Source organism: Lissotriton helveticus, chromosome 9 (assembly GCF_964261635.1).
Source record: "Lissotriton helveticus chromosome 9, aLisHel1.1, whole genome shotgun sequence".
In the NCBI taxonomy this organism is placed as follows: Eukaryota; Metazoa; Chordata; class Amphibia; order Caudata; family Salamandridae; genus Lissotriton; species Lissotriton helveticus.
In genome coordinates, this window is record NC_136070.1 from 443,807,183 (window position 1) to 443,834,328 (window position 27,146).

The 27,146-nt window shown below is 49.6% G+C and overlaps 1 protein-coding gene across 2 annotated transcripts in view; it reads left to right on the forward strand.

Annotated features, from left to right (window-relative positions):
* Positions 1 to 27,146, forward strand: part of TDRD9 (tudor domain containing 9) — a 2,642,469-nt gene that overhangs the window by 1,114,967 nt on the left and 1,500,356 nt on the right. For both annotated transcript variants that reach the window (XM_078660267.1, XM_078660268.1), the window contains 2 exons: positions 15,299 to 15,464; positions 15,560 to 15,623. In XM_078660267.1, the coding sequence (XP_078516393.1) occupies positions 15,299 to 15,464; positions 15,560 to 15,623 (230 nt within the window). The remainder of the gene's footprint in view (positions 1 to 15,298; positions 15,465 to 15,559; positions 15,624 to 27,146) is intronic.

Sequence of the window (27,146 nt, forward strand, 5' to 3'; positions counted from 1 at the left end):
TCTTGTCCAAGGTCTGGGCAAACAGCACAGTTAAACAGTATAGATCGGCCTGGATGAGATGGATGGGTTGATGTATGTGGGGGGGCCTGGATCCTGTGGTGGCAGATGTAGTCTAGATACAAATTCTTTTATCTGACTTATCGTTTGAGGGTCTGACTTGTCATTTGAGGGTCTGGCCTACAGTTCCAATAATGCCTTTTTCTCCGCTAAATCGGCAGGCCATGCTCCGATTAATGGCTCCCTGGTGTGAAAGCGTCCTTTTGTGTGTAGATTGCTGTGGGGCATCCACCTCTCCTTGCAGCCGAAGACTTATTACTCATCTCTTTGTGATGTTAATCATGTTCTCAATGTATTTCCCCCATGGCAATCTAATAGGTTTCTGTCTAGGTAAGAACTCTCTGCCAAATTGGCCATGTTGCTGTGCCTGGTATCATGAAGAAGGGTCTCCTACGAAAAGGCTCTTGATCTTACAGTTGAGAGTATATTCCCCACAAAGGGTCTCCTTTACAGCTAACAGCGAAGTCCAATACTAGAATCATCTCAAATGCAGCGTTCAACAAATCTCTCAAACTGTGTGTAGTGCAGAGTTTGAAGGCCTAGGAGGAGATGACTGAGAAATGCCACATGCCAGGCAAGCGGCAACTCCTCATTGCCCTGCAGAAACTGTATGAAACAGTCTCTTCACCCACGATTACCCTTTGGGTGTGTTAGATCATGCAGTTATAAATGTCAGAGTGTTCAAAGCACTAACTGCAAAAGTGGCAATGGCCTCAAAGGCATTCAGCTGGGTGCATGTCTGTAAGATATTATGAATGAGGCAAACTGGTCCTCGTACTCCACATTTAAGAGATTCTATTTCAAGCTGGTGGTGGATCTGCCAAACTTGGTAATAAGCAATCTTTGAACTAGCCTAACCTCTGGTTCCAATATACAATGAAACATTTCCCCGGCTGTCGTAACAGAAACATTCCACTTCTGATAATAGGCCTTTTCCCTCTCCATGAGGAAAAAAAATTAAGACCTGGGGACCTGCAGTATGGAGTCCTGTTGATCCTCATACTCGTCACTGTAGAAGTGAGTCCTAATTGTCACAGTAATCCTTCTGCACCTCCTTTGTATTTATTGCCTATTGAATCCCAAGAATGTTCTGTCAGAACTAGGAACCAAACTTGAGCCCTCCAAAAAGGTGTCACCAGGATCACATCCGCCAGTTGCCTCCACACCTGGTCCGAAACCCTCATGATCATTGAGAATTTGGGAAATGCATAGCCCCTCTCTTGAGTTCAGTCCTGGAGGAATGCTTCTGATGGTGTCACCAGGGGGTCCGGCCTCCAGATGAAAAAACTGACCACCTGATGGCCAGGATGTGAGACTGACCGGTCTACTGAGAAAGGGCCCCACCTGTCTGACAACATTCGGATGACCCCCGGGTCCAGTATCCAGAGACTCGAATCGTGGAGATGGAAGGAGTACCAGTCTGCCGCCTGGTTCGCTTGACCCAGGAGATACTTGGCCGTGACCAATAAGTGGTAGTCCAGTCAATTCCATCAGATATCTTTCGCTAGGTCTAACAGGGCTTTCGACTTGGTCTGCTCAAGGTGGTTGATGTAATGCACTGCTGGCACGTTGTCCATCTTTAGGAAAACGCAAGACTGAATTCTGTGTTTGGTCCAACAACGAACCTCAACAGAACCTGCAAGGAGTTCCAAGCAGTTCTGTTCTGCTGTCACCATGCCTCCTTCTGTGGAGTTCCCAATGCGTGCGCCCCGTCTTAATCAGCTGGCATCGGACTCTGACCAATTCTGGATTGAAACCTAAAATTACTTTCACATTCTAGGCCTCCATGTGAAAAAGCCACCACTGAATCTCCTCTTTTGCATCTTCTGACAAGGCTCCGGCTTGGCGTGCGTAAGGCCGTTCCACAAGTGGGCTGCCTTGAGACATTGTAATGATAATGCAAGGGCCCTGGAAAAACACCCTGAATGGAGGATGACAGTAGCACCAACAGGATACAAGCTGCTAAAGAGAAGTGAACTGTCTGGCGAGGGATTGCTGTAACTTGTGCTGGATGTTTGCCATCTTCCACGATGGCAGACGTCGTGGAGTCCATCATGAACTCCAGGAATACTTTTGTCTGGGTGGGTGTCAGAAGGGATTTCTCGTTGATCATGAATCCCAGACCCTCCAGGAGGTTCAATGCAGTTGCAGAGACAATTTCTTAGGACATTGGCTCATATGGAGCATATCATCAAGGTAAACGATGATCTTCATCTGCTCTACCACGGATTTGAGGACCTTCATGAACACGACAGGGCTGAAGATGGCCCACAAGGGAGAGTGGTGAATTTGAAGGTTTGGCTTCCCTGGACTGTCTGAAGGACCCATGCATCCCTTGTGAGGGACACCCAGGTCAGGATCAAGTTCACCAGACGACCCCCTACGTTTAGCTGGGAAGAAGGGAGAATGTTCACTGTTGGTGGAGGAGTTGGAGGCCTGTCCTCTGGAGCAGTCTCTGCTGTGGAATCGCTGGCCTCTGGTCGGGTAGAATTTTGTGAAGCTGGACTGATCTTGCCATTGACCACGCCTGGAGCCTTGTCCCTTGTAGAAGTTGAAAAGGGAAACAGCCGGCAGAGTGGCCCCTACCATGGCCGGCTCCTTTTAAAACCTGAAGATTAAAAATCCTCTTGATGGAAGTTAACGCTTTGTCAAGGGACGAGAAGGTTGTCACAAACTTCCTCAACTCCTTGATGAAAGGGTCGCCAAAAAGATCTCCCTGGGCTACTGTCCCCACCTCGGATCACCTAATTTAGTGGTTTAGTTTAATGGGTCACCCAGTTTAGTGTCCACCTTAATTTTTGTGTTTAAACCGGTTTTTATTACTTTTAAAAGGGTTATATCTGCATGAAAGACAACATACATAAAAGTCGACCATAATTAGAACCTTCTATCGTTACCGATTAGACATGAGCCGAGAGTTTTTGAATGTGCATGTTGGTGATATTATTGTCTCATTTCCATATAAAAACTCATCAGGCGGGTCATGTCAACGAAGATAAAAGCCATCCTACATTAGTAACGTGGTTCCAATGGTACATTGTACAAAATTTTACAGGTCATTCATCTCGGGCAAGTGCACAGATGTTATAGATAAGACAAACAATAACTCAAAACCCAACAACAACAGCTCAAACCGTTGTCTGTTTGTACGCTCCACGTAGCTCTCCATAGGTCCGCAGCTCCACCTGTCGCACACATTGGTGCCCATCCTGAGTGTCAGTTGGTGTATGTGTACCTAAGTGGTGTAGCAGGGATTCACTGACAGGCTACCTTTCACCTTCTATGGGGCTGACTCTCCCGCCTTCAGGTCGCCACTCGGGGCCGTCCCCCTCAATGTGCATCAAGGCCTGAAGCAGATCCTCCCATTGTGCATCTATAGGTATCTTCCGTAGGCCCAGCGTTTCCTCCTGCAGGATGGCAATTCCCTCTGCTTTGGCCCATGCTAGGAGCGAGCACCCCATGCCCTTATGTGCGGCGAGTCCTGCGCCTACCATCCCTTCGTTAGGACGTTAGGAGCCGCTTAGCAACCGCCAACCCCAGGTCAAGTAAACGAGAGGAGACTTTTATGGCCGGGGTCCTGCGGAAGTGATGTAACAAGTGAGTAGGCCATTCAAAGGGTATGTTGCGGCCTGTGCATGTATATAACGCCTCATCGACAGCCTGCCAATAGGTATGTAGCTTGTAACAGCTCCACAGCATGTGTACCAGCCCAACCCCTAGCTCCACACAGCGGGGACACATCACGTCTGCACAATGGAAATACCTATTGAGCTTCTCGGTGTGAGGTATGCTCTGTAGACTATGAACAATTGTATTTGACGGAACCGCATGTTTCTGGGAATGCGTGTTGGGCTTTTTAGTATCTTTTCCCACTCCCTGTCCTCCAGCTGCCGTTCCAAGTCTGCCTCCCATCTGCAGCGAAGTGGGTCCAGACTTATAATCTCGAAATACGCCTCCCAGGATCTGTATGTCCGCTTCGTGCCATTCCGTGAGTTTGAGAGGTGTGAGCACCCCAGGCCCGCTGGGGGAGCACACTAGTGGTATGGCCGGCGCGTAGGGGACTATTTCTCTAGTGTGGTATAGACAGCGGAGGTAGCAATTGTGAGCCACTGCCAGATGGAGCGGGCCGGTGTTGGAGCCTTACAGGCTGGGTGAAAGAGTCTGGTAATATAGTCCAGAGAGAGGGAGGGCTATGGTCGCCGTGTCTTCGCGGCCTCTATCTGCGAGCCAGCGGGCTATCCACTGCAATTGTGCAGCCAAATAGTAGTGTCCGAAACAAGGCGCAATGAGGCCCCCCTGATCTCTGGGCAGGTATAACTTTGCCAACGCGCTCCTGTGACGCGCAGTACCCCAGATGAAGTCTCTAAGCAGTTTAGTGAGTGTGTTAAAGAAGGCCGCCCGGACATACAGTGGTAGGTTAGCGAAGTAGTACATGAGATGAGAAAGGATCACCATCTTGGATAGTGCCACCCTGTCAGTAACCGTAAGCGGGAGCGTTTTCCAAAAATGCATTTGATACTTGATGGCTGTCACCGCCCGTCCCAGGTTGCCATCAAAGAGGTCAGCCGGCTGGCGGTATATCCGGTTTCCTAGGTAGCGGAACATAGTAGCCTGCCACTGCACCCTTGTACCCTTCAGAACATTGCCCGGATCTTGAGTATCCTCCCCAATTGCGAAAAGACAGGATTTATTGGCGTTCACCCGAAGTCCCGAGAGGGCAGCAAAGTCACGTAATATATGCGCTAGTTGAGCTGGTATATTTTCTACTTCTCTCGCGAAAACGAGGTCGTCCGCGTACAAGGATACCTGGTGTGTTGCATCCCCTAGGGGTATTCCGTCTCCTAGCATTGCACGCAGAGTCGCCTCCAGGGGTTCAATTGCAAGCGCGAACAGGAGGGGCGACAGTGGGCATCCCTGCCTAGTTCCCCTGCGTATTGGAATGGCGTCAGAGATGTATGGCCCTAGCCGCACCCGGACTGTGGGATTTTTGTATAATAGGTCAACCATCTGGAGAAATCCTCAACCCAGCTTATAACGCAGCATTACTGCTGCAAGGTAACTCCACTTCAGACAGTCAAAAGCCTTCTGGAGGTCCCACTCAAGGCATCCCGCCCTAGGCCACTCCCTCCGACGGTCCGACGCCATCTGAAGAACCTCCGTAAATTCAGCGATGTACTGCGCTTTGGTACAAATCCATTTTGGTCGTTGTGGACCAGTTCGGGGACCACCGGCGCCAGGCGCTCCGCCAGTAACTTAGCAAATATTTTGTAATCCACTTTAAGGAGTGCCAGGGGTCTGTATGAACCAAAGTTTTCGGGGTCCCTATCAGGTTTGAGCAGGGACACCAGGTAGGCCTTGCGCATTGACGGGGGCAGTGTGTGGTCTGTTAGGGCTGTCGAGTAGTGTGTGTGCAGGCGTTGCGTCAGAGAGGTAGGCCTTGTAGTATTCAGCTGGCAGGCCATCCGGTCCCGGCGTTTTCTCGGACGCCATGGACCCAATCGCCTCCCAGATTTCCTCCAGAGTGAGGGGACCATTGAGTGCCTCTTGATTTGCTCCCGAGGCCATGGGCAGCTGAATAGGTGCTAAAAATCTCTCCAGATTGGGTTCGGAGCAATGCCCCTTGGATTGGTACAGTTGGGCATAATGATCTGACATCACTTTGTGTATCTCTCACTGTGTATATACAGGATCTCCTCTGGTGTGCGTCTGGATCCGATTGGGGTGTGTTTATTCTCTTGTTTCAGCAGCCAGGCCAGTAGTCGGCCCGCTCTGTCTGCTTTAGCGGGTGTGCGAGCCGTATGGGCAGTGTAGTTGTGGCATCTCAATCGTTCCTTGAGGTCTGCATGTTGCGTCCTAAGGAACTCTAGTTGGCCTGATTGTCCACCCCCACCCTCTCCCTCGTACTGGAGTAATTGCGATTCTAGGTGAGTGAGCGCCAAAGTCAGTTGTTTAAGTATATTCCACGTGGCACCAAGGCAGTGCTCCCTGACAGCGATTTTGTGAACCTCACATTCCACCAGTGCGGAACTCGCGTCCCCTCGTTATGCTCAAAATACTCCTGACTCCAGGGATGCACAGAATTCTGGGTCTTCCATTACGGATGGCTGGAGGCGCCAGGTGGGTGTGGGAGGGTGACCAGGTTCCCAATTCAGCTGTAGCCTTACGGGGTTATGGTCGGAATGTGTCCTTCCCAGGTATTCCGCCACCTCAACCAGGGGGATTAGTGACTGTGAGTCCACCACCCTATCCAGTCGCACATGCAAGTCATGTACTGCCGAGTAATAAGAGTAGATACGGTCAGTAGGATGTAAGACACGCTATATGTCCCGTACTGCCCAGTGTGATAGCCAGTCTGCGAGCGAGGGGCGGGAAAGATCTGTCTGTGTGCACATCGAGTACCGAGTTGAAATCTCCTCCCAGTAGCTAGGGAAGCCCAACGTAGGGGGTCGGCATTACGGACAACCGCGCCAGGAAAGAGGGTTGATCTGTATTTGGGGCATATAGGGAGCCTAGCGATATCTGTTGGCCATTAAGTGTCGTCCTTACTCAGGTGTATCTGCCTTCGGGGTCTATCGCCATGCCCTCACAAATGAGCGGGGTCCCCTCCAGCACCTGCGCAATCTGTCCAGTTCCGTCTGGGTCATATGTGTTTCCTGTAATAGGGCAATTGCGGCCGAGTGCCTCTGGAGGTTTGCAAAGATAGAGTAGCAGCGAGCAGGTGTGAACATTCCACGTATGTTCCATGTGATTATGTCAACCCGTGTCATCGCTGATGATGTTGAACGGCGGGGGCGACAAGGACGGGGCGCCTCGCCGGGCATGGAGGCCAGGGACATGTATGAGTGTATCGGAGTGCTGCATCGGAAACAACAACAGTAAACGAACTGTGAACATCATAACATCTGGGGTGGGCATTTCGCAATGGCCGTCCAAACTTCTGTAACAGTTGATTATTACGAAGTAGGTCACTGTGTTGCCTATTGGGGTGTGCGTACTAGTGGTGTTGTATTATAGCCATCCCCTTATTTCCAGTGTGCATAGTGTGCCATCAATATAATCACCAGAATTATCCTGTGGGGCCAGCGGTGCGCGTACCCGGATGCCGAAGCAGGCCTGTATGTGCCCTTTTTTAATATACATATTGTGGCCAGCAGCGGGCACATCGCTACTGTACTGTCTCAGTGTGAGGTGTGTGTGATGTCTAACCCAAAGGGCACACTCGCAAAGGCAGCAGCAAGCAATATTATAGACTTCAACAAACAGTGTTCTACTTGCGTGAGCTGCTTATATTAGAGTACATCTCGTCGTCGCTCCGTCATCTTATGCCATCAGCAGTTTGTGGGGTAATCACTGGCAGACCAAGATCTGCAGAGATTTCTCTGGATGGTGACGAAGAGCCCCTCGTCACCATCGTGTCTTGTTCGAAGTAGTCTGATCGTTCATTGAGATGTGGAGATTCAAGGGTCACAACTGCTTCCAAGGCGTCTTGTCTTTACTTCCTTATGTTTTCTGGGGTCGGTGCTGCAGTCCCGGGTTCGTTTTCCTCATGGACCCCTGCCTCCGTCGTCGTCTGGTTCTCCTGCTCGGTGCATTGTCGCCATCTGGGCCCGAGGGTCGCACACCCGACCACAACCCCGACTCCTCCAGCCAATCCCATGCCTCTTCAGGAGAGTCAAATAAGCGTGTCCTGTCTTTTGTGGCCACACGTAGCCGGGCTGGGAACAGCAACGAATATGGTTGTTCCAGGGTTCGGAGTGGGTGCTTCACAGCTGTATAGTTGCTCCTGCGTCTCTGCACCAGAGCGGTGTAGTCTGGGAAGAGCATAACTTGACTGCCGCTACCCTTGAGAGAGTCCACCTTGCGTGTTTCATGGAGCACCGCATCTCTGTCCCTGAAGTTGAGTAATTTAAAAATTAATGGTTGTGGTCTGGCTCCTGGTTGGGGTTTCTGTGCCGTATGCGTTGAGCTCGCTCAACTGCAAACTTTATGGACAATGCTCCCTGGGGTAGAAGATCGCGTTACCACCGTTCTATGAATTGTTAAGAGTTTCTACCTTCCTCGCCTTCCGGCAGGCCCACCACACGAATGTTGTTGCGGCGTGAGCATTCTTCCGCATCTTCTGCTCGGTCTTCCAGGATGTGAACTCTGTCTATCAGATCTTGCAGTGCAGCTGTATGACTTTGCGTCACAGGTTGGAGCACTTTCAGCGTTTGGCCTTGGGTAGTGACTTTGTCGGCCAGCTTTCGGTGTCTGCATGGAGCAAGGTGAAGTCCGAGGTGACTTTATCGATCCGGGTCTCCAGGGAGGTCCTGGTGTGGTCCAGCGCAGCACAGATTCGCTCCACTGCTGCAAGGACAGAGTCCATTTTGGCCGCTAGGGCTGTGGCCGTTGGTTCCGCCATACCCCCGTATTCACGTGTATAGGATCGAGGCTGGTTGCTCGTAGGGGTCCCTGCTGTGTCTCGGCTCTCATCCGTCCCATTACAAGCTGCTGCGCCATGGGCATTCGCGAGCGGCGAGAAGAAGGGGCGATGCACTGGCAGTGATATCACTATTAGAGAGGTCCGCTTCCGAGAGGGTTGCCCACGAGGTGTGATCAGGCGGTTGTTGTTTGAGGCAGCCTCGCCACCCTGCGCTCCCTGCGTGTAATATCACTGGCACTGACCCACAGGAACCGTGGATCGTCTCCGCCTGGATTATTTGTTGGTGGGAGGATACTCCACATCTTATTGACGCACCTGAACCCAGCGATGTACCTATGGCAGAGTGATGGACAACTGGCTTCACAGTTGCATGGCGGCTCAGCCGATATTAAGCCTTCCGAGCGCAATCCCTCACCAGCTGCAGCGACCTACGGACGTGGGACCGGGGAATTACAGCAGTTTCTCACCTTCAGTGTCTCTACCATATACCCTTCCATTGGTGCAATGTTTATCTGTTTCTCAGGTTCCTGCTGGTGGTTTTGGAGCCCTGTAATTATCGTGGCTTCCCGCAAGTACCAGCCTATTACCTCTTAGACCTCACTGAGTGAGCGCTGCTTGTATGTCTGTTACTTCCTCCTCGCCGGTGTTCCAGATGTTGCCACCTACGGTGTCGCTTGGTCTAGTCGCCTGTGTACCACGGACCACTCCAGCAGGGGGCCGCGTCAACCGCCACCTCGCGTTGTCCATGCCTCAGTGGTGGTCTAGGCCCAGACTCTTCTCACCAGGACCCCTTATGGCCGCCACCTCGCCTCCAGACACATTCAGCAATAGCGGCGGTGTTTCAGGGATTCCGACCTACAAAAGGCTGGCTACGCCGAGACCAGTGCGGGTGTTTGGCACGTTCCGCTGCGGCTCTTTTCGTCTCAGGGGTCCCCCGTGATGTTTCCGACCGTCATTCACGCTGCTAACCCTGTCTCAGTCTGCTGCTTCTCGGTCGATTGCCGACACAGCGCAACCCCCAGCTCATGGGCTCTTTGGTGGGGGCGTCTGGCGCGGTCTGCTGTGCCTCTGTGCGCCTCAGGGCGCCTGCGATAGTCCTGATCCTCACTCCCGGCACTCACTGAGGTCCTGACAGTCCCTCCTCACGCAGCTGCCGACACCACGCAGCCCCCAGCTCTTGGGCCCCTAGGCGGCGTGTCCGCAGCACCTGCTGTCCCAGGCGGCCAGGGAGTGTGATTGTAGGTGTTCAGCGGTCACCGCAGCATCTCTATGTGCAGGCACACTTAACTCCGGCTTGGGGGTTTATTACCACTCTCTTCTGCCCCCCCCCCCCAGCATGGACGAGCCCTCCTTAAGTCCGATGGGTGGCCGGCTTCTGCAGCAGCGGCTGTCCAGAGAGACGAGGCATCACGGTGCCTGTCCTCCGGGTGTGCAGGGACGTTCCCGCCACCCGGCTCCTACAGCGTCTGGTGCAGATGAGATTCCGTTGAGGTTACGGAGGCAGACTCTTAACTGCGGGCGGCCATCTTCTGACTCAAAATGTCTACGCGCGGCCACACAGCAAGCAGGACCGTGCGCTTGTCACTCACACCGTCCCGATCTCGGTGGGTCAAACGACTCTGCGCAAGGCTCCTCAGGTGCAGCGAACCTTCCGGCGTCTGGTCCCAGTCAATGGTACCAGTCAATGGTACCATAGATGTCACTTGCAGGATGATCATACCGGATTAAAGGGGATTGATGGACGGAGCACTAGGGATTTGTGTCAGCCATGATGGCTGGCTATCCACGCCACCTCTTTAGTGTCCACAATAATCAGAAGAGAGCAGTGACGCTCTGTGGAAAGGGTGCAGTTGGCGTTCTCTAAAATTATGATGGCTCTCTGTGCCCATTCTGAGAGAATTTTGGAAAAGATCTTAGAGTCAAAGACCTTGACTTCCTCAGCCATATCTAAAATCGTTGTCACAGGATCTACTTCATCCCAGAGTTTATCCTGGCATGAGCGCTAAGAACGCCCATCCCCTTCTTTGGAACCCTTATGATCTCAGCCAGGAAAGTGGCATTCCTGGTATCATTTTCAGGGGTAAGGGCTACCTTTCCCTCAAGAAAGAGTGCCTGGGGCATTCCGTCCGCAGGCAGCTGCGTGCCTCCTTCTCTTGGGGCTTCCCCAGGCGATCTGCAAACTATTTGGCCACTTTGTCTGCTGAAGCCCAGTCCCCACACCTAGGTTGCACGATGTCTGCTATAGTGTCGGATGGGGATGTTCGGGGGTGGCAGGTACAGATGCAGGTCACCAACGCATTGAGGGGCCTACCTCCATGTCTGAGTCCCCATGAGATTCCTCGCCGTCCACCATGACTGGGGAATTATGTTGAGGAACTCGCAAAGCCCTTCCAGTTGCCCCAAGCCCTGCCTCAGGAATTGGTTTGGACTAAGAAGGCATGCTTAAGGTGAGGCGTCGTGAAGCACCGCTGTTAGCTTTTCTTTTATTTTTTGCACGTGGCCCCAACTACTGGGGATCTGGAGGAGAAGGTGTCCTCTCACATTCTACAGCGATCTTCTTGTAGAGGTGTTGTTCAGTGGGGGCTATGGCTTCTGAAACCACCCTATATATGGAGGCATTGACGTACTTGTAAAAATCATCATCCCAGGAGAGGAAGGATAGAGCCTCTTCCTCTACATAAGTACTCTCAGACGTCTTCATCACTTCCAGGTTGAGAGGTATAGTAGCAACATGCAGCGCTGTCAGTGTGATACTGGGCGTTTCCAGTGAGGGTTGGACAAACTGAAGACCTCAATAAGTAGTGGGGGCTAAGACCCTGGGGACATCACCCCCAAAATAATACACTGGGCAAGTCTGGGACTGTCCCCACGGAGACCTACATGTATGCAACCGTTACAGACCCCACAGGCTGTCTCAAGGTAGTTTGCATTATAGACCCTTTAGTGTGTCAAAATCAAGTATTCTCTCAGACATTACAGACCCCAGCGCTGGGACATCAATCTCCAGGCTTTTCAAGGTACCAGGCAGCTCTCCCTGCGCGTCTCCCCCGAACCGCTTCAGGAAACTGACAGACCAACGTCTCGGAGCCCAGGGGGCTGCTCTAACCAGGCGCCACAGTGTCACCTAGCCGTCGGACAACTGCACTTTCGCTTGAGCATTCCCGCAGCCTCGCCAGAGCGACACGCAAGGGGATGGAAACTATAGCCATACACATGTAAAACCACAATAAACGTGCATAAAACTTCAGGCCTAAATGAAGCAAAACTTACCTGTGACTGCTGAGGAGCGAAGAAAAGAGGCAGCATGGACCGAGACAAGGGACTATATATAGACTGCCTTGACCTGATTGGTTCTTAATGTTATAGTGTCCCAAGAACTTATCGGAATGTTAGTTTTTTCTACCAAAGCTGATGTTAAATGAGTGCTGTTGTTTAAAATTGTAATGAAGCGAAGTAAGGATAAAAGCATAATCCTCGCCTCTGGTCCTGACATAGAATTTCAGTGCTTTTATGTGTTTAAGCCATACCTTGTGCAAACTGCTATTTTGCTCTCTTAAAAGCTATTGTCTTTGTTTCCATACTTTTGGCAAAATGGTGTTTTGAGCTTGGCAGATGGCGCAAGTTATGCAATAGAAGTGCGTCTGTAACCATTGTGTGTATTTTAACTCTTTGGAGGGTAGGAATTGACTACTGTTAGGTTTCAGTCCTTTCATTTCTGAATGTCCTTGCTGCATAAATGTTACTTCAGACGGGGTATTCAATATGTCACAATTCTGCCAAAGGTTGAAGACTTACAAACAATGCATATTAGATAAATATGCTAATTGGACGCGTGAGGACCCCTTTTGTGGTGTTTACTGAAAATGGCTGAGATGCACTGAGTAGGAGGTGAATAGAGCTGCGGACAGATGCAGATGTGCATAGGTTAGGAGAGGTATCTCGGAGACTGGTGAGGATTTCATATCTAGAGATTTTAATATATTGACCAGCAGATCCAAGTTAAATGAAGAACTCCAAATGTGGAAGGAGAATGTTTCAGGTAGCAGAAAGTGTTTGTGCTATAAAGAAAATATACTGAACCAAAAGATGGAAGCTGAGAGTGTCAAGGAGAGAAGGCAGGAACAGATGATTTACTTAGTAAGGCAGCAGGACAAGGTAAATAAGAATCTGCTCATAAGAAGAAAATGCAATAGGAACTGGGTAGAAAGGTAAGGAAAATTAACGGTTCTACTCTGAGGCAAGGAAGAAACGCAGTAAAACGGAATGATGCACAAGGCAGCCACAAGAATGAAGGCCAGACTGCAAAAACAGTGGTTCATCACAGTTCATCTGGGATCTCCAGCGAGTAGCTCGGGAGCTACTGGTAGCTCACCAGCACCCTCAAAGGCTCTCATGGGTAACGTCAAGCCCAGTATCTCTTTCTGAGAATATGTGTTTTTAAAGTAGTCAGCAATGCTCATTTAAACACCCTTAAAGTGAGATACAGAAAGTCCAAAGCAGAGCATTATGATTGCATTCCATAACACACTCTGTGGGTCAATGGGGTCTGCCACATGACCATCCGCATCCACTCTGTGACAAGGAGATTGACCATGTTGTAGACCCTGCTCTGTGAGTCGCATGGCATGTGAATGAACAATGGGCCATAAGAAAAGAGTGCTAGCAGTAGCCAGTGCTGACCCATAAAATTGTGCGACTGCAGGAGCCAAATTGAACATGTTAGTTGGGTGCATAATCAGCCCAAGAGCTGAGGAGAGCATGGTATGGATCCAGAGGAGAGAAAAGTAAGTAGTGTGTATGGGTGTGAGTGTGTGTATCTGTCAATATGTCCCTCTGTAATAAAGTGTTGCTTCCTGGAACCTGTCAAAAAGGTTTCTCCTCTGGCACACTTGTCTGTTCATAGCATATTAGTACCAATTGCATATTATTGTCATTGTTGATATTACTGGCATTCTTGATCGAGTTGAGGCAGTTGAGGCAGTATAATGATAATGATGTATTAAGAGTATGTCTGGCCTGCTTTATGTCATCCATGACACAATGGTGGCTGCCCTTTGCATAATAATGGCCATCAATGTTACATGGTCGGCATACTGATCTTTATGGTGTCCACCGTTGCCAGAGTGTTGGCCTTGGTATAGTGGTGGGCATTTTTAGCACAATACAGCCATCCTCAGTGTTATGATGAGCATACATGACCTATGATTGTAATCCCTGAGCACCTACGGTCCATGTGAGCATTGTGTGCATGTGAATACTTGAAAATTGCAAACTGATTTTTGGGGACTGTGCATTTCCTATAAATGAAAACTGTAATTTCAAAAGCAAAAATTTAGGTCTATTTTCAGGAAATGTTTTTCTTCTGGGAAATGTAGTTTGTTTGCCCAAAATGGAAAGTGGTTGACAAATATCTGTATTTTCAGAAACTGGTATGCTGATGAAGACAAAAGGTTGCAATTATCTAAAACATTTCAAGTTGATAGCTGAATGGTAATTGAGCTGAGTTAGGGAGACTTATTGCTGTGGTTATATAATTTGTGCCAGAGGGCATGTGATGATTTGAATGTTACTTCATTAGTCATGTGGAGTTATTCAATATTGATAAGCTTTTTCCTGGTATTTCTTCCGGTAATCTTGCCTGGAATGCCAGTATGGTCACTACTGACAATTCTGTTTACTGTGGTTATATTGTAACATTTACATATGTGGTCACTATTTTACAGTGAATTTTTTTATTAGCTCAAGAGGACTTTTAGTCAGCAGAAGTAGCTCTCACTACAGAAAAGGTTGGCGACCGCTGATCTAGCACGATTCTTCTCACTTTCTCAAGGAGAGGAGCAACAGTGCAGGCACCTTGAGTAAAATACATGAGCTCCCAGTAGTGGCAGCTGATAGCTCAAATTCTGAAGAAAGAAGCCAGTCTGAATTCCCTTTATACTCCAACAGAGTGGGATTGATCACAACAAGGAATTGGTCAGAGTTAGCAGTAGCACAATGCAGAAGAGATCAGTTAACGCCCCTCCCTGGATCTACCTTAAGAATTGCATGGAGATTTCTGGAAGCAACAAATGGACAGAACTGAACTCAAGAATGGAACATGTAGTGGATCCTGTTTCAGAACTTGTCTGGAAGGCAGTTAAGGGAACCAGGCTTGAGGTGATAGCACAGTGATTAAAGTATCATACAATTCCCTAACAATCATCCCTCCAAGTCTGTCAGAGGGATGGCATTCCAGGGCCACAATATATCAGCAGTCCAAGAGTATTAGGAAGCTTGTGAATGAAAACTGGAATATGATAAAGGTTCCAAACTAGGGTTCATGATGGAGGCAGGGTCACTGAAGGTCTTATGGTAGCGCCACCTGATCATATGATTGGAGGATCCTGACGGAGAAATGAGCTCTGTCTTGATGTGTAATAAGTAGCATTGTGAAGCGTTGTCATTTTACTTGATATGCAGCTTAGTTCTTTCCAGTAAGAGATGTTGGTTTTGAGCCAGGTGGTAAAACCACAGTGGTTTAGAGTGAGTTAACACATTTTAAGTATTGTTGCTGAAAACATTTAGACAAAACCTTTAAGTGTATTTGCTATAACAATTGTTATAATAGATGAAGCAATATTTCTTCCATAGGATGTCCCGAGGCTGGATTTAGGGATATTGTGAATCTGGGGAGTGTGTGTGAAATTCTAAATAAACAATTATTCAGTCAACCTATTGAATGAAAGAGAAATGACTTCTCATACTACTATTTCAAAAACTGTATTTAGTCTGTCATTTTTTAAAGTCTGTAATGACGCACTTTCGTTTTGATCAATTTAGATTGGAGCCCTGGCTGTAAGCACCAATGCTGAGGAAGAGAATCCTCACGATGGAGAGCTGACGTTCCTGGGAATGGTGCTAGCACACTTACCAGTGGATCTGCTACTTGGTAAATTGATCGTCTTCGGTCATGTCTTTGGATGTCTAGAAGAATGTCTTATTATAGGTATGTTAAAAGAAAGAAGAAAAGAAGCGAGCTGAAATACATCATCATAAAATGGCCAAAGTAACGTTAAAAACATACTTCTGTTTACATTCCAGCGGCAGGTCTCTCTTTGAAGAGCTTCTTTGCAATGCCCTACAGACAGCATCTTGATGGATATAGGTATGGAGTAAGCTTTATTTCTTCAAGCGAGTGTTCTAAGAAAGAGGAAAACAAATTCTGAAGTGGTTTGGAGTACTTGCATATGTGTTGATAATTTATTGGAATGGACAAAGTTGAGAAAAATACTCACAAAAAGCAATTAGAATCCATCCCCTCCTATTATCCTGTCCTACCTGGCCCTGTGCCATTGATATTATCTATATGTGTTCACTGGCATGCAAGTTTCTAGCATGGCACACCCCTTCCCTACTGTATGTTTGTATCTCTACCTTCTCCTTCCTGACTCCTTGGGACCCAAAAATCAAACCACACGTTTCTTCAAAAATAGGCCATAACACATGCACCCTCTTGTGGCCGTGGCCCATTGGAATGTACTTTCACAATTTTAAAGTGCTCTGTTTCCTATTGGAGCTGAACGCCACTATATAAATGCGACCAATGCTGTAAATAAATATTACGTTTCTGTGGCCTTTGGGAACTTTGAATTATCAGGGAGTAGACCGGTCTTAGACAAAGGTGTTTTCTACCAACACCTAGTGAAGAGTGAGATGGTAGGCCAGTGTTACTCTTGGTAGCTCCACTAACAAAGCTGCTCCTGCCTTCATTCCTGCTGCCTGTTGGCAAACTGCTCTAACGAGCATTATAAGGCATGTGTTATTTCATACAATAAATGACTAAGGCTTTTAAAATAGTACTAATTAAAAAAAATCCATTCCAGTTATGTGTTACTGGGCATTGCATCGATGAGGGCCTGTAATACTGCAATGATAAGAAACTAGTCGAGATCAACCTAATAGCAGAATGATGGAAAAGGAAATATGAGATTAGTGTTTTCAGGTTTGGGGTGTTCACTTTTGTGGTCAGCTCACTAAAATTATGAAGATTTTGACAAATCTCAGTGTTTTTGAACAAACAATAAAATAAAGTGTGTGGTTGTAGCTGGAGTCTTCCAAAATATACTTCTAAAAATTGAGTCATTGTCACATTGTGATTATGCAAAGTCAGTGCGTTCTCCATCAAAGCAAAAAAAAGCAGCCATTGAGTCTTGTAGGGGGAAACCAAGGTCTTAAGTGCTTTTTTCAGTGTATGATCTATTTCAGAAGGAATGGCTGATTGGTACCTCATGAAATCATCTAACACATGCACTTTTATGAAGCAGCCCTAATGTATTATTTTTTTCTTCTGCTGGAAAACCTATTAAATCCTGTTCCATTGTGTTTCAAGTTGGGGCCACTGGACTATAGAAAACTGATCATGCGATGGCTAATGAGATTTTCAACACTAAGGATCCACTTAAATCATAGATATATTGTTAGCAGGAACATTTCTAGAAAGGATTTTGTGTTATGATTAAATGTGGTGAAATCATCATAAGGAGTTATATACTAGACCTCAAAGTCTATAGGAAATAATGTGAACCAATAGATATAATGACCCATAGAAGTATAGCCCAATGCACCTCAGACTGCTTTGCTCTTGCGCAAACCTTCCCACAGTATTAAATTCAGACCTTGCCTACAGTTTACTGGGCCATAAAATAATGCCCTCAGTTTTTGAGCGGTAGTTTAAAGTCATTGCGACACATTTGTATTCAGATAAGTGCATAAGTTGTATTAAAAATCAATGGAGGCCATTCTTGTTACCAGGAAGCAGTAGAGTAAAACTGAAGACTGTCTTATTCTGTAAGGATGTTCAGACATTTCCATTTTTTTTATACGTTGTATCTGTGTACATTCAAGGAAAATGGACGCTGTGTGTCCAAATACTAGAACCAGTAGAGCTATTTTGCATGGCACATGATGGAGGATGAGGATAGTTTCCCCAGAGATTGGAAGTGTATTGCCTGCATTCGTACATCTGAAGGATGGACTTTGGAACACTGAGGCAAGGAGGATGGAGACAAGGCTGTCTTTTTAAATTCCAGGAAGACTTTGTTAGCAAGGGGCTGCTGATTATTTCCTCCTCAGCACTACCATTTGGTTGATGGTAGGGATGAGGAGCGGGACTGCAGTTTCTTCTGTGCAAAGTTAGGAAGTTTCAAGGCCAGGTCTGTCCTTTTGTCTGTACATATTTGGCTCAGGATTTTTTATGACGGCCGTGTGCAGATCTCAACAGAAACCTCACATCTCATTCTGCCCATGCTGTGAGTGCTGCAGCTTGGAGACAGCCCCACTGCTACCTGCTCTGAGAAGCAGCCTGAGAAGGACCCTCGAAAGAGAAGCACTCAGGTTCTGATGTGTAAGGCAATGGATTCATATCCCCTGTCTAGAAAGTGTGTATAAAAGGGGTCCAAAATCACCCAAAATTGTTTCAGTTCCCAGCTCTTCATTACCCAGAAAGGGATTGCTCAGCAGAGTATTCAAATGACGGCTTTGTGACCAGGCCTGGTGTCTGTCTGACAGCCAAAGGCACGTCTAGTGCATTGAAATAATGTTGACTGGGTGTTGAAGTGCTTTACAGCAGGTAGCATGCCACTCTGTAACCCAATATCTGAAAGAGACACGTTAGTGATAGATTCCTTACCTTAGAATGTCCCCAGGCGTCAGACTGGATCCGGAAAGTTTTTCTGCTTAGCAGTACCTCTGCGCGCTAGTAGGTGGTGCCCTGCGGCTTTGCGTCCGTCACTGGCATCATAGGCGCCGAGATGACATCACAGAGAGTACTTAGGTGCAGTCCATGCGCGCTGACGCCAGTTCTCTTTTTCCGTGCCGAAAGCGCAGATCCGGATTGAGCATGTACCTCGGTCAATTTTTTGAGACTTTTTGTCTCCTTCTCTTGCCTCCTGGTGCACGTAGGAAGGCCCGGCTTTAAGTCTTGTGGGTCGTGCCACCGTAATATGTTGGTGGCACGACCCCCATGATGTCTGCCTCTACTGCCTGGAGCATGACCGCGACTCCCGGGATTGTCGGGACTGCCGTGCCATGGCCCCGAAGGTGTTACGAGAGCGGCGCCGGTAGTTGCTGGAGGTTCGGCACTCCTCTCACCTCCGCTCTGGGTCTAAAGGCCGTTCGCACGACTGCTCGCGGGACCAGTGCCTTCGCTCCTCGGACTCGAAGTCTTCACCTTTGGATTCCGGTAAGCGATGCCATAAGAAGAAGTCGAAGAAGCGCGTTCGCTCTCCGACGTCCCCCTGTCGCTCCCTGGAGGCGGGCGTGGAGAACAGGGGCTCCGCTCCTGCGGCTCTTCCGGCACCTCGGGAACCTGGGAGTCTCACGGCCTACCTGCTTTACCCAGGTCCGTCGGCGACTCCCAAACCGGTTGCAAGAATTTTCTTGCTGCCATGGACCGCCTGATTAGGCCTTGGTCTCCCGCCGGCGCGCTTGCGGGCCCGGCGTCCAGATCCTGTTGGCCCGGCGGCACCACCTCTGGTGCCAGCACCGGAGCCACTGGATATAGTGCCCTCGGCTCCGGCCCCGGCGGCACAAGGTGCGGCACCGCTGGCTCCGGCCCTGGCGCCGCCCTTGGTTCTTGCCCCAGCACCGCCGCAAGCGCCGCACTGGGTGCTGTTTCTCCCGCCACTGCCCCGGTTCTCGGACCATTTCGTTCCGACCTGGGATCCGCATTGGAATGTGGCTCCGGTTCGGCCCTGGCCTGGGCCGCTCCTGGCACCCCTCCCAGCACCACTGGCCCCTTCTCCGGCTCCAGCCCTGCTGCCTGCTCCAGTTCCTCCGGAGCTGGATGAGGATTGGGACGGCTCCAAGGACCCCCTTGCCTGGCAGTGTGACTCCGAGCAGGATTGGGTGGATGACCTTCAAGATGCGGGTGAACTTGATGTGTCTTCTGACCCGGGGTTTGCCTCCCCTCCGCCTACTATGGAGGAAGGAGCTTCCTATACTATGGTGCTGCGTCGAGCCGCAGAGGCTCTCCATCTTGACCTCCCTATGGTGGCCCTTAAGACCAACCTCCTTACCGAAGTGCACCAGACGGCGTCTACGTCGTCTGAGCCGCTGCTCCCTTTTAATGAGGCCCTTACCGAAGTCCTCTTGGGTACTTGGTTGCAGCCAGCCTCGGGGGCACCGGTTGCTCTGCGTCATCGCCTGGTGATCCCGCCTTCTTGACCACTCACCCCACGCCTGAGAGCCTGGTCATTCAGGCCTGGACATCGCAGAGTGCCGTTCCCTCGGCTCCGCTGGATAAGGACTCTTAAGAGGCTGGACCAATACGGCAAGAGGTTGTTCTCATCAGCCAGTTTGGGGTTGAGGTCAGTTAATACTGCCTCTTTATTGGGCCGTTACTCCTACGCGGTGTGGGATTCAGTGGCAAAGGTTCTGCTTCAGTGCTCTGAGGAGGTCCAGGCTGTCTTTTCCCAAGCGATTGCAGGGGGTAAGGATACGGCGAAGTTTGCCATCAAGTGTGGTCTGGACACCGCTGATTCGCTGGGTAGGGCAATTTCCACGACTGTGGCGTTGTGGCGCCATGACTGGTTGCGGTCTACCGGGTTTCCGCCCGATGTCCAGAGCTCGCTCATGGACATGCCTTTTGATTGCTCCCCCCTATTTGGCGTCAAGGCTGACAATGTCCTGGAGCGCTTTAAAGACTCACGGAACACAGCCAAGTCTTTGGGTCTTTCCACGAAGAACCCTGCCACGTCTGGGTTTCGTTCCTTTCGTGGCCAGGGTAAGAACACCCACGCTCGCTCCTCCACTAAGCCTGTGCAGAACGAGCCCCAGCGTGGCAGTGGCTTCTTCAGGGGCGGGTCTGGTAACCAGCGAGCAGGTCAGTCCACCTCCACCCCGGCTGCTTCCGCCTCTAAGCCTTCCTAATCCGAGCTTCAGGGAGCACCCCACACCGGTGGGTGGCAGGGTAGGACACCACCTCCACCACTGGCGTGAAATGACCTCGGACGAGTGGGTGCTGCAGATAATCTGCCACGGTTACTCGCTCCCTTTTCTGCCCTCCCTTCCAGCCATGCCACCTCGGTGCCACCGCATTTGGCTCTACTCCGTCCGGAAGTCACAGCCCTCCTGGCCAAGGGGGCCATCGAGTGCGTTCCTGGTCAGGAAGTAGGGAGTGGTTGTTATTCCCACTACTTCCTGGTCTCCAAGAAGGACGAGGGGGTCTTTCGCCCCATTTTGGACCTCCAGGACGTAAATCACTTCCTCTGGAAGGAGAAGTTCAAGATACTGACTCTGGCTCAGTTCCTGACTGCCCTGGAGACTGGATGGTGGCGTTAGACTTGCAGGACGCCTATTTTCATATCCCTGTCGTACCGGCCCACCGGCGCTACCTGCGATTCACGGTAGGCCAGGAGCATTTTCAGTTTGCCGTGCTCCCCTTCGGCTTTACCAGTGCCCCTCGGGTGTTCATGAAGGTGATGGCGGTGGTCGCGGCTCATCTGCGCAGGTCAGGGGTGTCAGTCTTCCCCTACCTCAATGACTGGCTGTTGAAGGCTGGCTCGCCCCAGGCAGTCTTCACCCACCTCCAGACTACGGCCGACCTCCTGCATTTACTGGGGTTCTCCATCAACTTGCCGTAGTCGCACCCGAGTCCCTCTCAGAAGCTCCCTTTCATCGGAGCAGTTCTGGATTCAACACTGTTTCGGGTTTATCCTCCCGAGCAGGGAGTCCGGGATATTCAGTCTATGATTCCGCTCTTTCAGCCTCTATCCCGGGTTTCAGTCGGGATGACCCTCCGGTTTCTGGGCCTGATGGCCTCCTGCATCCTGCTGGTGACATATGCAAGGTGGCATATGAGGGCTCTGCAGTGGGACCTGAAGTTCCAGTGGGCACAGCATCCGGGCAACCTGTCCGATCACTTCCAGATCTGGGAGGGCGCTGCACGAGAGTTGCAGTAGGGGCTCACGAATCGCAATTGGGTCAGTGACCGATCCCTCTCCCTTCCCCAACCGGAGTACACAGTGGTGACCGATGTGTCCCTCCTGGGATGGGGAGGCCACGTGGGAGAGGCGGAGATCAGAGGCCTCTGGTCTCCGGCGGAATCCCGGCTCCATATCAACCTTCTGGAGCCGCGGGCGATCAGACTTGCACTGAAGGCATTCCTTCCCTCTGTCCCGGGAAGTGTAGTGCAGGTGTTCACGGACAACACCACCTCCATGTGGTATTGCAACAAGTAGGGCGGGGTGGGGTCCTGGACCCTTTGTCATGAGGCTCTGCGCCTCTGGACATGGCTGGAACGTCAAGGCATTACTTTGGCGGTTCAACACCTGGCAGGTTCTCTGAACGCCAGGGCGGACAAACTCCGCTTCCGGTGCTTGATGGATCACGAATGGCGTCTGAGCTCGGACGTGGTGCAAGGTCTCTTTCTGCAGTGGGAAGAGCCTTGGTTAGATCTATTCGCCACCGAAGAGAACGCGCAATTCCATCAGTTCTGCGAGTTGGAATTTCCAAGGCGCCACTCGCTAGGAGACGCTTTTCGCCGGGAGTGGAGCTGCGGTCTGTTGTACGCCTTTCCGCCTGTATCACTTCTGCCAAGAGTGCTTAAGAAGATCAGACGCGACCGGGCACAAGTGATTCTTGTGGCTCCGGACTGGGCTTTGAAGAGTTTGGTATCCTGACCTACTCAGTATGAGCATCGTTCCCCCGATCAGTCTGCCTCTTCGGGAGGATCTTCTGTCGCAGCAGCAGTGGACGGTCCTCCACCCGAACCTGTCCAGCCTCCAACTCCATGCTTGGCGATTGAGCGGTGACAGTTGACACCTTTCGATATTCCTCCCGAAGTCTGTGATGTCATTCTGGCAGCCAGGCGTCCCTCCACCAAAACGGTATACACCTGTAGGTGGAACAGGTTTGTCGCATGGTGCACAGCAAAGACTGTGGATCCCCTTTCTGCCCCTCTTTCTGAGGTTCTTCTGTTCCTTCTCTCCTTGGCCCAGCAGGGCTCTGCTCAGGGCACTATCAAAGGTTATCTTTCGGCCATCTCTGCCTTTCTACGACTTCCATATCTGCCTTCTCTTTTTACGTCCCCGGTTGTTAACAGTTTCCTTAAAAGCATTAGGCATACGTTTCCACCGGTGCCCTTCATAATGCCTCAGTGGGACTTGAATCTTGTCTTGACTTTTCTGATGTGCGCTCCCTTTGAGCCCCTTCATAACTGTCCCTTACTTCTTCTTACTCTCAAGACGGCTTTTCTGGTAGCTATCACCTTTGCCAGAAGAGTAAGTGAGCTCCAGGCTCTTTCCTCTAAACCTCCTTTCCTTTCTGTCCATCCAGACAAGGTGGTTCTGAGGACCCGTGCTTCTTTCTTACCAAAGGTAGTCATGCCCTTCCACATCGGGCAGACCATCACTTTGCCCACCTTCTTTCCGCCTCCGCATCCTTCAAGGGAAGAGGATAGGCTCCACCTTCTGGACCCAAAACGTGCGCTCGCATTCTAGCTGCAGCGTACATAGCAGTTCCTGGTGGATGATCAGCTGTTTGTTGGTTATGTGTGTGCCAAAGAAAGTCGGTCCGTGCACAAACGGACCATCTCCCGCTGGGTCGTTCTGTGCATCAGAGCGTGTTACTCCTTGGCCAAGAAGGAGCCTCCTGTGGGGCTGCGTGCCCATTCGACCAGGGCAACTGCAGCCACTACTGCCTTGGGACGCGGTGGCCCCTTGCAGGATATTTGTCAGACAGCTACGTGGGCCTCGCTGCACCCGTTTACCAAGCACTACTGCCTTGACAGTCCGGTCCGGAGAGATGGCTTCTTTGGCCGTTCTGTGCTCTGTGATTTTCTGGTGTAATCCTGTTCGCAGACCCTCCACCGGGGTTGGTATTGCTGGGGTATCTATTCTAAGGTAAGGAATCTATCACGAACGAGTCTCTTTCAGATGCACAAGTTACTTACTTGTGTAACGATATATCTATAAGAGACATTAGTTAGTGATCGATTCCTTACCGCCCCGCCCATGCTTCCCGTTCTGCTAACTGTTTACTAGGGTTAAGGTCATCCCCTTTCAGGGCCCTAGTTTTATGCAGCAATTGTTAGTCTTTTGCACGGCTCTGCGTTTCGGCACCAAATAGTTGTGTACAGAACTGACGTCTGCGTGCATGGGTGGTGCCAAAGTACTCTCCGTGACGTCATCTCGGCGCCTACGACGCCAGTGACGGACGCGGAGCCGCAGGACACCACCTACTGGCGTGTAGAGGTACTGCTAAGCAGAAAAACTTTCCGAATCCAGTCTGACGCATGGGGATATTCTAAGGTAAGGAATCTATCACTAACTAATGTCTTTTACAGATATTTTGTTACACAAGTAAGTAACTTGTGCGTTAGTAGTTTATCCAGTAGTTATTAATTATTATTATTATGTATATGTTGTTTATTGGTTTAGTCTTGTGTTGAGAAAACTGAAGCATTTTCTCCAGTTTCTATTAGGGGATTGAGTTAATAGAAGTTAGATGTGATTATTAGATTCACACAACTGAAAAAATGAGATAAGTAAATAGGGTGAATGAGGCTTGATATTGTGAGGTTACAAGAAGAGGTTTTTCTGAAGAGGGAATCTTGATTTAGCGGAGCGGGATGAGTAGATAGGTTAGGAAACGTTTGGTAATGTTGGAACGGTTACTCTGCAGTAGAGTTTATTATTTGGTAGGAGGGGTATGGTTAGTTTACTGAAGTATAATGGTGAGTAAGGTGGCCAGCATGTGCTAGAGTAGGGTACACTCAGAAGTACTAATGCAGGCAGAGGAGGGAATGTAGGAATTATCATTCAGATAGATGGGTAGGAGAAAGACTAATCCCTAGCTCGAAATCAGGTTAATTTTCATGCAAGGTGTTTTGAATATTTAGCTAGGATGCAATCTGGGAAAATATCAGTAGTAGAAAAGAAAGGTTAAACGTTGATTACCACTGATCAGGTGATACGTTGCTGGTTAAGTTCTGCTTGGCTGTTGATGGTGGTAATACTGTTGCTCCATCATTCTACTTAGATACTGTACATTATTGAAATTGTTTCACTTTGTACTTGATTTTTAAATATGGGTTACTGAGTTATGGGGTATGTCCAGATAGCCAATCATTTAGGTTTGTCAGCCGCAGTTTTGAAGAATGGAAAATCCCTGTGGTTTTCATTGGGCATTCTGTTTTGTGCTTGTTTGAGACCGATGCATGGGTCATAAGTTTGTAGGAGCGTGTGGCTCCCTCTGATAAGAGGGCTTGCTTGTAAAAGGATTCTGCTGAATTAGCATTTTCTTTATCTTGGAGGGTCCTGGGTTACTGGTTGTACTGGATGAGAGGTCTGCACAAGTATTATTTCTACTATTGTCTACACACACTGCACCCATCCACCATATATTACAAATATATATCTGGCAGATTGAATTGCCTGTCCTTGGTGATATTCTAAAATCCCATCTGACCCATATGGGGTCATGCTCTCCAAAATAACAGTAGCGCGCGTTCAACCCCACCCGCTCCCCAAGCTTCGTAAGATTTTCAGGTGGATCCCTGGCAGCACCATGAAAATAGTAACTCAAGCCCTCGTCACCAGCAGACTGAACTACAGAAATGCACTGTATACCGGATCCACCGGCCATCTCTTCAAACGTCTACAGATGATACCGAATGCCTCAGCTATACTCATCCTCGACCTCCCCAAATGGAGCAGCATCACCCCACTTGTCTGAAGCCTCCACTGGCTCTTTGTCCAGCAGAGATGCCAATTGAAATTGTTGATTCCCTACAGCCCTCCACATTGCTGGACCCTCCTACATCAACCGCCGTCTGACCTTCCACCAGCCATCCAAACAACTCTGATCTGCCTCACTGCAGAGTCCTGAAACTACCTCCCACTTCACCTCCATACCTCCCCTTCACTCGCTGACTTAAGAAAGGGACTGAAGACCTGGCTCTTTGACTGAGGATACCCACTCCCCAGCACCTGGATACTCACCCGAGTTGATAAGCTGCACTGTATAAAGACCGATTGATTGATAGATCATTAGTACGGGATTGTTGGCTTTGTCAGGTGGTCACCACTTCAGTGGTTAAAGCAAGCCTATTGTCTTGCATTTACCATCTTAAGATGTAAGGCAATCCTATTGGCTTTGTCAAGGGGTCCCCATATTCTAAGAACAGTCATATCTTTAAGAAATCACCATCAAATCACTGAAATCAGTAGCCCTGTTTGAATGGAATCCGTATTGTCAGTAAAGCCTTGCACTTATCAAAAATCTCTGTGAGATATATGTGGTCAATAAAACACTTAAAATCAACACAGCATGCGCCAGAGTCTTTCTTTAACATGTTACTGAAAAAGGTAGCCATAGGAGCCAATATCTATAGTTCCCAACACTCCCCGGCTGAAAAACAAAAGTACCAGCCGAAAGTACTTAAAAAACTATGAAAGGTTTTCCAGGTCATGTTTCCTGGAACCTGGGTGACATGGGGTTATTTCTTAATCTAGCAAGAGGTAGACTGTTGCACTCTGCAGCGCTCCCGAACACCTACTTAAAAATATTAGAGGTGCCCCCGCTCCTCTATAGGGCACGACAAGGAAGAAAACCATAGGGAAATTAAGCCATGAAGGGCATCATGGAGCACTCAAGTTGGGAGCGTGAATACTAGACCAGCGTGTTCTCCTGCTGCTCGGCTCCACGCCTTGATTCTGTTCTCTTTTGGTCTCTTTTTTTTGTATGTTTGGTGCCCCGGTCCTACCAGGGGCACCCAGCGTTTTTTACGTTGTTGGGGCAGCACAGGGAGCCCACTCCTGCGCTTCACGGGTCGTCTCTACTGTGTCTTTCAATGTTGCAGGAGCAATCATTGTTCTTAAATCCTGCCTGCAGCAGAAGCGGTCTTGGTTCTCCTGGGCTCTGTGACCCATTCGTTGTCTTCGGGCTTGGGGATGGGGTCCCCTAAGTGAGTAGGAGCCTGGGCATAACTAAGTATGCCTGCACTGACACCAGGTCACTGACCCACCCTGGGGTATTTTAGAAAATGTAGTGAATGACTGCATGGTTTGCATTTCGCAGGGCGTTGGGCCATAGGAAGCACTTTAAACAGGCCTCTTGGCCTCAAAAGGGACGCACTGTGTGGAGAGCTGGTTTCACTGGCTCCCTGCACCAACTTTATTCTTTTGCATGGCTCCTAGTGCCCTCTTCTCCTGCTGGGGGCACAGAAGTCCAGGTCTTCCACCAGGTCTTTTTCAGGGTGTACATGGGTTCCAGAGTAAGTGCCCTGGAGAGACGTATCTAGCCCTGGGGATCAGCTGTAGACAGAGTCTTTAGTCCATCAGGGGGTTGTCCTTCTAGCTGTCCAAGGTGTTGCCGCCATCACCGTCCAGGTACACAGTCTTGCTCTCCTTCAGATTGTAGGGATGTGTCTTTTATGCCCAGTGCCTGCCTTTGGTGGTGGGCACTCCCGTGTCTAGCCTTAAAATTGGTTCAGGTCGGTTCCCCCCTTTGCCATGGGTTTGGCTTCAGTCTAGCTAGTGAAACAAAGGTAGAGGTAGTACTGATGTTAGGTTCATTTGTGTGTGCTGGAGTTAGGTTCCTTTAAAGTGTAATCGGGACAGGGCACAGCTTCTCCATGGCCATCCTTTCAGTAGGACCTACTCCCCTCTACACCCAGGCCTTTTGTCTC